This window comes from Salvelinus sp. IW2-2015, linkage group LG27, assembly GCF_002910315.2.
Source record: "Salvelinus sp. IW2-2015 linkage group LG27, ASM291031v2, whole genome shotgun sequence".
NCBI classification, from domain to species: domain Eukaryota; kingdom Metazoa; phylum Chordata; class Actinopteri; order Salmoniformes; family Salmonidae; genus Salvelinus; species Salvelinus sp. IW2-2015.
Window position 1 is genome coordinate 12,796,401 of NC_036867.1, and position 12,768 is coordinate 12,809,168.

Here is a 12,768-nt window from a genome sequence, read left to right on the forward strand (position 1 = left end):
CTTTGCAGTGTTCTTGAAAAGAGCTCTTTGGTGTACTACTGGACTGTGTTGAGGTCTGGATTGACCCAGCCTGAACACTTCTCTCAGGCTTCGGTTAAGTCTGTGGCATCTTTTGCCAATTTATCTTTCCCCCTCTCTCTTTTTTCTTCCTGTATCTCTGCTCTGATGTTTATTAGGATGAATCTTGACCTGGAGACAGAGCTGAGGGATTTCCACAAGATGGGCCAGCTGCAAAGTCAAAATTGGCTATATATCATATGAATGCAAGAAAACAAAAATGTGCTTTTTGGTCTTAATTTAAGATTAGGGTTAGGCATAAGAACAGCAGTGGGGTTAAGGTTAGGGTTAGGTTTCAAATCAGATTGTATTACTTTGTGGCTGTCCCAGCTAGTGACTACCCCACAGAGCTGCCTCCAGTACATGAGTCATCCCAATAAATGCCCACCTGCTTCTCCTTGTTGTTGTCCTCATAGTTGTATTCTCTCCTCTCCCTCTCATTCTTCACTCTATCTTTTTTCAACCTTTTTTGAGTTTATGATGCACAAAACGACTATCTGATCATCTTTATTATTATGGCTGAGGACTATATGGATCATTTTATATGGATCCTCATTGGTTTGGGTATCAGTGGGGAATTATTTTAGCCCAAAATGCCTTGCTGTGGTTGCACACTTAAAATACATGAGTTTCTCTTTAATTTTTCCCCTTGTCTGAAATAGTTTGTGCATGTTAAATACCAGATGTTTGACTACTTTCTCTCCGATGTCTCAAACTAAAGGAATCTTGCACCATCGGTACCCCTTGTAAATGCATGTCTAGGGTAATCAGCTGGGTGAGATATGTCCTTTTAATTACAGGTTTGCAAGTAATACAGAGACATCAAATGTGATTACACTGTCGTGTTGAACTACCAGGATTGATAAAACATATGGTAGGAAGGAGTTCATTGAAAAGGGGACAAAGGATAGTTCTTTAGCCAATAGCACTTCACACACATCACACAAAAGAGTAATCAATACTGTTCCAGTTTGTGTTTATTTCTTCTTTTTTTTTTATTACCCGATGAACTTGGGTGTTTTATATTTCAGGTCATTTGTTTTGGCTGGATCTTTGTGTTATGTCTGTCTGTTGTTTGTCTGCATATTTGTGTATGTCTAAAATCTAACTTGTTTTATTCGCCCAGCATGCTGGTTTCCATTAGAATAATACTGCACTTGGACTGGCAAAAGCAGTGTCTGCATGTTTTTTAATGGCAGTACGTGTTTGTCTCACCATTGGGATGGAAGTGAAGGGCTTTGAAGACACTTCCAGGACCTATTCCTTCCGATGCATAGAACCGCAGATGAAAGTTCAACTTTTATGAGTCATGCTCTGGCTACCGAGGCTTGACTGATGCTGAGGTTGGACTCAACAGTTTCTCGTAAAACTCTTGTTTTCAATCGAAGTTACAAAATGATCAAGACGGCTGATGTTTTTATTTCCTCAGCAAACAGTAAAAGTAGAGAGGGTTTCAAAACCGTTCGGTTTTTGAAAAGAACCGATAGCAAAGATTTGAACTACCACTGCACTTGCAGTTGGCTCAATCAACTAGTTGATATGAGCCTTAGTTGATACCTTTTGTCTCTTACAGAGAGCAAAGAGACTTAGCTGTGTATCCTCCAAAAGAAACCCAGGTGCTCAAACTCAAAATAGAGTGAATCAAAAGAAAAGAAAAGCTGTCTTCGTTTAACTTTTCCCACCAGCTGCGTGAAAGTGTGGATAGGAGCTATGGGGGAAATGTAGCCTAATTAGGAGCACTGTGATTCTCTGGGTTTGGAATGCTCTTATGATCAGTGAGTGACATGTAATTACGGAATTTGGATGTTGCTTCTTGTCCAGTGGCAGCTGGCCATGTCTCCTGCATGCAAAATCCATAGTATCAGTTAGGATTTGGATGATGAAACTAAGGCTTGTTCATCCATCAAAATGAATGGCATATGTACAGTTGAAGTCGAATGTTTACATACAATTAGGTTGGAGTCATTAAAACTCGTTTTTCAACCACTCCACAAATTTCTTGTTCACAAATTATAGTTTTGGCAAGTCGGTTAGGACATCTACTTTGTGCATGACACAAGTAATTTTTCCAACAATTGTTTACAGACAGATTATTTCACGTATAATTCACTGTATCACAATTCCAGTTGGTCAGAAGTTTACATACACTAAGTTGACTGTTTCCTTTAAACAGCTTGGAAAATTCCAGAAAATATGTCATGGCTTTAGAAGCTTCTGATAGGCTATTTGACATAATTTGAGTCAATTGGAGGTGTACCTGTGGATGTATTTCAAGGCCTACCTTCAAACTCAGTGCCTCTTTGCTTGACATCATGGGAAAATCAAAAGAAATCAGCCAAGACCTCAGGAAAAAAATTGTAGACCTCCACAAGTCTGGTTCATCCTTGGGAGCAATTTCCAAATGCCTGAAGATACCACATTCATCTGTACAAACAATAGTACGCAAGTATAAACACCATGGGACCACGCAGCCGTCATACCACTCAGGAAGGAGACGCCTTCTGTCTCCTAGAGATGAACGTACTTTGGTGCGAAAAGTGCAAATCAATCCCAGAACAACAGCAAAGGCCCTTGTGAAGATGCTGGAGGAAACAGGTACAAAAGTGTCTATATCCATAGTAAAACAAGTCGTATATCGACATAACCTGAAAGGCCGCTCAGCAAGGAAGAAGCCACTGCTCCAAAACCGCCATAAAAAGCCAGACTACGGTTTGCAACTTCGACCCTAGTGCGCGATCCAAAGATCTGACTATTCTCCTGAAAGAACATGTCCTCTGGTCGGATGACATTACATTTACATTAAGTCATTTAGCAGACGCTCTTATCCAGAGCGACTTACAAATTGGTGCATTCACCTTATGACATCCAGTGGAACAACCACTTTACAATAGTGCATCTAAATCTTTAAGGGGGGGGGGTCAGAAGGATTACTTTATCCTATCCTAGGTATTCCTTGAAGAGGTGGGGTTTCAGGTGTCTCCGGAAGGTGGTGATTGACTCCGCTTGTCCTGGCGTCGTGAGGGAGTTTGTTCCACCATTGGGTGCCAGAGCAGCGAACAGTTTTGACTGGCTGAGCGGGAACTGTACTTCCTCAGTGGTAGGAGGGCGAGCAGGCCAGAGGTGGATGAACGCAGTGCCCTTGTTTGGGTGTAGGCCTGATCAGAGCCTGAAGTACTGAGGTGCCGTTCCCCTCACAGCTCCGTAGGCAAGCACCATGGTCTTGTACGGATGCGAGCTTCAACGGAAGCCAGTGGAGAGAGCGGAGGAGCGGGGTCGTGAGAGAACTTGGGAAGGTTGAACACCAGACGGGCTGCGGCTTCTGGATGAGTTGTAGGGGTTTAATGGCACAGGGCAGAGCCCAGCCAAACAGCGAGTTGCAGTAATCCAGACGGGAGATGACAATGCCTGGATTAGGACCTGCGCCGCTTCCTGTGTGAGGCAGGGTCGTACTCTGCGGATGTTGTTAGAGCATGAACCTACAGGAACGGGCCACCGCCTTGATGTTAGTTGAGAACGACAGGGTGTTGTCCAGGATCACGCCAAGGTTCTTAGCGCTCTGGGAGGAGGACACAATGGAGTTGTCAACCGTGATGGCGAGATCATGGAACGGGCAGTCCTTCCCCGGGAGGAAGAGCAGCTCCGTCTTGCCGAGGTTCAGCTTGAGGTGGTGGTCCGTCATCCACCATGATATGTCTGCCAGACATGCAGAGATGCGATTCGCCACCTGGTCACAGAAGGGGGAAAGGAGAAGATTAATTGTGTGTGTCTGCATACGAATGATAGGAAGACCATGTGAGGTTATGACAGAGCCAAGTGACTTGGTGTATAGCGAGAATAGGAGAGGGCCTAGAACAGAGCCCTGGGGACACCAGTGGTGAGAGCACGTGGTGAGGAGACAGATTCTCGCCACGCCACCTGGTAGGAGCGACCTGTCAGGTAGGACGCAATCCAAGCGTGGGCCGCGCCGGAGATGCCCAACTCGGAGAGGGTGGAGAGGAGGATCTGATGGTTCACAGTATCGAAGGCAGCCGATAGGTCTAGGAGGATGAGAGCAGAGGAGAGAGAGTTAGCTTTAGCAGTGCGGCGGCCTCCGTGATACAGAGAAGAGCAGTCTCAGTTGAATGACTAGTCTTGAAACCTGACTGATTTGATCAAGAAGGTCATTCTGAGGAGAGATAGCGGAGAGCTGGCCAAGGACGGCACGTTCGAGAGTTTTGAGAGAAAAGAAAGAAGGGATACTGGTCTGTAGTTGTTGACATCGGAGGGATCGAGTGTAGGTTTTTCAGCAGGGGTGCAACTCTCGCTCTCTGAAGACGGAAGGGACGTAGCCAGCGGTCAAGGATGAGTTGATGAGCGAGTGAGGTAAGGGAGAAGGTCTCCGGAAATGGTCTGGAGAAGAGAGGAGGGGATAGGTCAAGCGGGCAGGTTGTTGGGCGGCCGGCCGTCACAAGACGCGAGATTTCATCTGGAGAGAGAGGGGAGAAAGAGGTCAGAGCACAGGTAGGGTAGTGTGAGCAGAACCAGCGGTGTCGTTTGACTTAGCAAACGAGGATCGGATGTCGTCGACCTTCTTTTCAAAATGGTTGACGAAGTCATCTGCAGAGAGGGAGGAGGGGGAGGAAGGAGGAGGATTCAGGAGGGAGGAGAAGGTGGCAAAGAGCTTCCTAGGGTTAGAGGCAGATGCTTGGAATTTAGAGTGGTAGAAAGTGGCTTTAGCAGCAGAGACAGAAGAGGAGAATGTAGAGAGGAGGGAGTGAAAGGATGCCAGGTCCGCAGGGAGGCGAGTTTTTCCTCCATTTCCGCTCGGCTGCCGCGGAGCCCTGTTCTGTGAGCTCGCAATGAGTCGTCGAGCCACGGAGCAGGAGAGGGAGGACCGAGCCGGCCTGGAGGATAGGGGACATAGAGAGTCAAAGGATGCAGAAAGGGAGGAGAGGAGGGTTGAGGAGGCAGAATCAGGAGATAGGTTGGAGAAGGTTTGAGCAGAGGGAAGAGATGATAGGATGGAAGAGGAGAGAGTAGCGGGGGAGAGAGAGCGAAGGTGGGACGGCGCGATACCATCCGAGTAGGGCAGTGTGGGAAGTGATGGATGAGAGCGAGAGGAAAAGGATACAAGGTAGTGGTCGGAGACTTGGAGGGAGTTGCAATGAGGTTAGTGGAAGAACAGCATCTAGTAAAGATGAGGTCGAGCGTATTGCCTGCCTTGTGAGTAGGGGGGAAGGTGAGAGGGTGAGGTCAAAAGAGGAGAGGAGTGGAAAGAAGGAGGCGAGAGGAATGAGTCAAAGGTAGACGTGGGGAGGTTAAAGTCACCCAGAACTGTGAGAGGTGAGCCGTCCTCAGGAAAGGAGCTTATCAGGGCATCAAGCTCATTGATGAACTCTCCAAGGGAACCTGGAGGGCGATAAATGATAAGGATGTTAAGCTTGAAAGGGCTGGTAACTGTGACAGCATGGAATTCAAAGGAGGCGATAGACAGATGGGTAAGGGGAGAAAGGGAGAAAGACCACTTGAGAGGAGAGATCCGGTGCCGCCACCCCGCTGACCAGAAGCTCTCGGGGTGTGCGAGAACACGTGGGCAGACGAGGAGAGAGCAGGTGAGAGTAGCAGTGTTATCTGTTGGTGATCCATGTTTCCGTCAGTGCCAAGAAGTCGAGGGACTGGAGGGAAGCATAGGCTGAGATGACTCTGCCTTGTTGGCCGCAGATCGGCAGTTCCAGAGGCTGCCGGAGACCTGGGACCCCACGTGGGTGGTGCGCGCTGGGACCACCAGGTTAGGGTGCCGCGGCCACGCGGTGTGAAGCGTTTGTATGGTCTGTGCAGAGAGGAGAGAACAGGGATAGACAGACACATAGTTGACAGGCTACAGAAGAGGCTACGCTAATGCAAAGGAGATTGGAATGACACGTGAACTACACGTCTCGAATGTTCAGAAAGTTAAGCTTGCGTTGCAGAAATCTTATTGACCAAAATTATTAAAATGATACAGTACTGCGGAAGTGGGCTAGCTAGCAGTGGCTGCGTTGTTGACTTTGTTTGAGAGTGTCGCTGGCTAGGTAACCTCGGTAGCTAGCTATGTAACCTCGGTAACTGGCTCGTTAATTAGTATAAACTACACAATGTCTTAGATACAAGGACAGCAAAGACAACTATGTAGCTAGCTAACACTACACTAATCAATCGTTCCGTTGATCCGTTGAATGTAATAGTTTCTACAGTGTTGCTATTCGGTGGCTAGCTGGCTAGCGAGCAGTGTTGACTACGTTACGTTACGTTAAAAGGACGAAAAATAGCTGGCTAGCTAACCGAATTAGTCTAAACTACGCAGTTATCTTAGAAACAAAGACAGCAAAGACAACTATGTAGCTAGCTAACACTACACTAATCGAGTCGTTCCGTTGAATGTAATAGTTACTACAGTGTTGCTGTTCGGTGGCTAGCTGGCTAGGTAGCAGTGTTGACTACGTACGTTAAAAGTTACGTTAAAAGAACGAAGAATAGCTGGCTAGCTACGCAATTATCTTGATACAAAGACGGCTAAGTAGCTAGCTAAGATTAAACAAATCAAACCGTTGTACTGTAATGAAATGAAATGAGAATGTGAAAATGTGATACTACCTGAGGAGCGAAGCAAACAGAAATAGAACTGTTTGGCCCTAATGACCACCGTTATGTTTGGAGGAAAAAGACCCCAAGCATACTTTCAAAGTTGTGGCAAAATGGCTTGAGGACAACAATGTCAAGGTATTGGAGTGGCCATCACAAAGCCCTGACCTCAATCCTATAGAACATTTGTGGGCAGATCTGAAAAAGTGTGTGTGAGCAAGGAGGCCTACAAACTGACTCAGTTACTCCAGCCCTGTCAGGAGGAATGGGCCAAAATTCACCCAATTTATTGTGGGAAGCTTGTGGAAGGCTACCCGAAACGTTTGACTCAAGTTAAACAATTTAAAGGCAATGCTACCAAGTACTAATTGAGTGTATGTAAACTTCTGACACACTGGGAATGTGATGAAAGAAATAAAAGCTGAAATAATTATCTCTATTATTATTCTAACATTTCAGATTCTTAAAATAAAGTGGTGATCCTAACTGACCTAAGACAGGGAAATGTTACTAGGATTAAATGTCAGGAATTGTGAAACTGAGTTTCAATGTATTTGGCTAAGGTGTATATAAACTTCCGGCTTCAACTCTACTTATATGTACATATTCTCATTCGCCCCTTTATATTTGTGTGTATTAGGTAGTTGTTGGGGAATTGTTAGATTACTTGTTAGATTTGTGTGTATTCAGTAGTTGTTTGGGAATTGTTAGATTACTTGTTAGATATTACTGCACTGTTGGAACTAGAAGCATAAGCATTTTGCTACGCTCACATTAACATCTGCTAACCATGTGTATATTACCAATAAAGTTTGATTTGATTTGGTTTGCTGTTTCAGCATGACAATGCCCCTGTGCACAAAGCGAGGTCTATACAAAAATGGTTTGTCGAGATCGGTGTGGAATAACTTGACTGGCCTGCACAGAGCCCTGGCCTCAACCCCATTGAACACCTTTGGGATGAATTGGAATGCCGACTGCGAGCCAGGCCTAATCGCCCAACATCATTGCCCGACCTCACTAATGTTCTTGTTGTTGAATGGAAGCAAGTCCCTGCTGCAATGTTACAATATCTCGTGGAAAGCCTTCCCAGAAGAGGGGAGGCTGTTATAGCAGCAAATGGGCGACCAACTCCATATTAATGCCCATGATATTAATGCCCACATACTTTTGGTCATGTAGTGTATCAAGTGGAACCCACTATGAATGGACCACCCAGTATGAGAATGGGCAAAGCATTTAAATGCAGACCAAGGCCAGCGCTAGTTCTTGAGAACCCCCAACCCGCAACCCGAAAGCTCCAACACTGAATGTGACCTGTGATGTGTGTTGATGTGCATGATGTGCATGCATGCTGTGTTCATACTAATCTAAAAGAAATAAAGGAATAAGACTAAGGATTTTCGTAAGCATTTCCACAACTAGGGTTCTCCCTAGTCCTCCAAGCAGTGTTATTTTCTATACACATTTTTACATTTTCTCTAAGCCATTCTATATGGCAGAGATGATATTTTTTTAGTTGTTTTCTGAAGCCTCTGTGAGTGTTGAGTCAACATATTTTTTCACTTTGTGTTGTAGTCTTGTATCATGTTCCCCAGAGGGCCTGAGTCTGGTTATGTCATCACAACCTGGTCAGGAGGAGTCTGATCTCAGGTCAGGTCTGGAATACAAATCTACGTGACAAACTTTAGGAGGGTCGCTGTCTGTCTGTCTGTCCGCCTGTCTGTGTTCTGCTCGCACACAAATCTAACTAACAGGCATTAGCGGGGTCAATGTTCGTTTGTCATGCAGCAACAGACATACATTTTGTAGAAAGAGTGTGCTTTGTCTCTGAAAATCTATAAATCTACATAAATAAATCTACATAACTGACAGACATTATGCTATCTGTCTGTTCCCATTTCCCCTCTAAATTCCCTCCACATTTGGAAATACCCAATGCTATAATCTATTTGTATACCTGCGTGATATATTACACTGTAGAGACTTCTCTTGAATGCAGTAGGCTGCAAGCTTGATTTTGGACGTCCCATTACATCGTGTAACGAGCTGCAGCTTTTTATCAGGGTTGTTCCCCCTCATAAAGAACCAAAGTCTAGCCATAACCCCTATATGCCCCATATAGGTGGATCATCCAAAACTCTTCATTTGTTGGACTTTCGGGAAACCATTTATAATCATGGGGTATCAAATGGTGAAAACGTTTCCCACACTCTCCAGTGTTTTTGTGTTTGTGTAGGAGATGAGATTTATACACTGCCATATTTCCCCCTCCTCACTTTTATCACGCAATTGTGTCTGTGTCCCAGTCAGAGGATTCATATTAAGGGAATATCTCAATTGCATACTCCTCGCTTCATCTTTCCTCTCTCCTTGTCTCCCTGTCAAAACCCACTGGATGAGAAAGCCAGAGGTCCCTCCCGTCTGACCTTCTCCTCCATTGGATTTTTGAGAAGGAGGTGAGGAGAGAGGATGCAAGAAGTATGCAATTTAGATTCTTTCTGTTTTTAGCTGATAATGATTCCACTCTCCCACACCGGGACGGCGAGGTGACATCATTCTTAGCGACTTCTTTCAATGATTACAATCACTCTGTACAAACCCTTTGAGAAGGGACGGGCCGCTTTGAGGGGTGATGAGGAGATGGTGATAGCATCGGAGGAGAGCACTCCGTGTCCCAGTGTGATGGGTCGCTCTCAAGAATCAGATCCAGCTCCAGGACCAAAAAAAGAGATGGGGGAATCCTCCTCTCTCACGCCACGGTGATGGGATCCAGCTTGTAGCTTCTCACGACTCCCTCCTTCCCTCGGCACGGCGGCACTCAGCGCACATCTGCAGTCTGGAGGGGCCTCAGTGTTTACATATGGCCAACCATACAACGCCGACCACAGCACCAAACTCCCTAACCGCCGCCTTTGAACAGAGCAAGTTTATCTGATGAAGCCGTTGTACAAGTGCATGCAAGATAAACTTGACACTTCATTTTCACACAAACATCCCAAAACAAGATAATGAGATCCATGGTAACCCTATAGTTAGTCATTGATGATAGAAGACTGCATGGCACCATCTGTGCCGAAAGCTTTAATAAAAGCCAGTTGATAGGTACCACATTTGATGCCTTTCTCTCATGGCTGGAGCTTTGAACAATATCAAATGGACTGCACCATTTTCAAAGTGTAAATATGGTAATACAAAGTGTTCTACAACAATGAACATATGTTTCTTGACAATGAGATTATGGGGAAGAGAGGAAAAATGGCTATTGACTTGCGTGTGGGATTTTTTTTCAAATTGTTTTATATTTCTCAGGCTGCAAAAGGTCTCTGACGTGACATATCTCTATGGTAGCATGAACTATGCTTCTGATTGTTTTCTCTCTATTTATATCTCTCTTTCTCTCTCTCTCAGACTCAGACCGCAGCACACGGACATTGAGCACCCCCAGCCCTGTCCTCATCCTGCCCACAAAGTCCCCCTCCCTCTCCTCTCCAGCCCTATCCATCAACGGCCATGAGTCCACCTCCCCCTCTGGCTCTGCAGAGACCGTCGCCATGGTGCACCCCCAGCCAGGCACCCAGACCCGCTCCCGCCAATCTAAAGGTCAACACTACGCCCCCATCGACCTCCTCCCTGATCATGCCCTCCTGCAGATCTTCTCTCACCTTCCCACCAATCAGCTGTGCTGCTGTGCACGGGTGTGCCGGCGCTGGTACAACCTGGCGTGGGACCCGCGCCTGTGGAGCACCGTTCGTCTGACAGGCGAGCTGCTCCATGCCGACCGTGCCCTGAGGGTGCTGACCCACCGGCTGTGTCAGGACACCCCCAACGTGTGTCTGACCCTGGAGACTGTAGTGGCCAGCGGCTGCCGGAGGCTCACTGACCGGGGGCTGCATGCAGTGGCTCAGTGTTGCCCGGAGCTGCGCCGCCTAGAGGTGACCGGCTGCTACAACATCTCCAACGAGGCCGTGTTCGAGGTGGTTTCCTGTTGCCCCAACCTGGAGCACCTCAATGTCTCAGGTAACCATGGGAGGTTGGGGACCAGTTCAGTTCAGAAGTGGTTGGAGACTCTGAATGAGTGAAGAATCAGCTTTTATGCAAATGCTTCACACATGTTCCTATTGTTTTTCACATCGTATATCAGAGGAATGCCCAGTTTCCTGCGGTTATTATAGGGATCGTTATTGATTTGCATTGGCATTTGTGTCCCTTGCCGTTGCAACCATGAAAAACACTTTAACATGACAAATAGTTACACATCATACATGTTTTTGTTTTATTGAACTGTTTATGAATGATAAAACATAATGCAAGTCCTTTATACTGAAAAACTTTGTTTATGCATTGTTTAAAGTACTAAGGGTAAGCAAATTGCTCCAAAATGTCACTTGGTGTAACTCAATTTAAATGAAGGGAAATAACATTGTGAGCTAAATTATTAACCATATCACTTTTGTAATTCATTTTCAATGAAAGACCCTAGTTTTTTCTGCGTTTCAGAAAATCCTATTTTATCTAAAATGTCTCATTAGTGTTACTTCTTTTATTTTACCTTTATTTAACTAGGCAAGTCAGTTAAGAACAAATTCTTATTTACAGTGACAACCTATCGGGGAATAGTGGCTTGTTCTGCCTTGTTCAGGGGTAGAACAACAAATTTTTACCTTGTCAGCTCGGGGAATTGATCCAGCAACCTTTAGGTTACTGGCCCAACGCTCTGACCACTAGGCTACCTGCTACCCCAAATGTACTACTCCTACTGGTGTCACAATGTTATCATAATGCAATTCTTAAAAATGTAGAGTCATTGTCGGCCCGCAATGGAATTTTAGGAATGCCCATCCATAAAACAGGCAGTTGCATTTGCTTTATCAGTCCTGATTCCTGTGACTGTTCAATTTGGCTAATTAAGCTCTACATCAGCTACCACACTTTATCAGGAGTCATCCTAAGCCTATTTGCAATGAGAATCCATGTGTTTACACAGCAGAAATGCAAAAGTATTTTGTTTTTCGCTATGACGCAGCTCATCAAAAATGTACAAAAATCACTGATTATCATGACAATTTAGCCCACGGGGTGAATCTCCCGGGCAGCAGGTCTGAGTATCTTGATTTTCCATTGCATATTGTCCATTTTACTTTGACCTGTCCTGTTTTAGGATATATTGTTTGTTAACATGTAATATTAAAATCAAAGCACATTTTTCATTTGATTGGGCACCAGGTTAAGCTGTTTTAGTGGTCACCAACCGGTCGATTGCGATCACACTGTGTAGGCAAAATACAAACTCCACCTACCGGATGGACCAGGAGATCTGTGGTTGAATTGAATGTGCTTACTGCTCTGGCAATTCGAATCGCTCACATCACCGTGCCTAGAGCTTCAATGACCCCGGCCACAGCAAACTTTGATACTAGCCTATGTATGATTTAATAACTTTTTAAACAATGACCAGAGAGAGACTGTCAAAGAATACAGCAAAGAGCTGCTGTATTGAGTGAGTTCATGCATTTTATTTAGCAGTGTCAACACTGTTTTTAATTCAACACTATTACAAAACATAAAACGCGCTTCTCCAAACTTCCACTTGCGCTGCAGCTGCAATGAATGAGTAGCTATCGATAGCCCTGTGTTTATTATTATTAGCATTTCGTTGTTTCTATTTTAATATCGAGGAATATTTCACTGTCTCTGGTCATAGGAACAACATTCATTTTTGCACGAGACTCAAGTTTTGCCATCAGGTGGAAGACGGCGTACCGTCTCTCTGGTCAGTCTTACCAGAGGAAAGGAAGGAGAGCAGAGACCATGAGAGGTCGGACCCTTTGCTGCTCTCTCCTTCCCTCCTCTGAGACTAATTCAGTGCATTCAAGACAACTGGGAACTGTGAAGAAAACTAGATCTGACTCTGAAAAATATATGTAACGGTCATCCAACTCAGAATTCCAAGTTGGAAACTCAGGCATCTTTCTAGAGCTCTAACTTTCCGACCTGAAGATCACTCATGTCATGATTTGACCTCGGATTTTTCCCCCAGAGTTTCCAGTTGCCTTTAAAGCACCATGACCATCAGATGCAGGTAGCATTAGTCCAGTAAAATAAAATAAA

General features: G+C 45.2%; 1 protein-coding gene across 2 annotated transcripts in view; it reads left to right on the plus strand.

The window, feature by feature from the left end:
* LOC111953396 (F-box/LRR-repeat protein 7) overlaps positions 1-12,768 on the plus strand; it is a 47,256-nt gene that overhangs the window by 23,412 nt on the left and 11,076 nt on the right. For both annotated transcript variants that reach the window (XM_023972632.2, XM_023972633.2), the window contains exon 3: positions 10,069-10,677. In XM_023972632.2, coding sequence (XP_023828400.1) covers positions 10,069-10,677 — 609 coding nt within the window. The remainder of the gene's footprint in view (positions 1-10,068; positions 10,678-12,768) is intronic.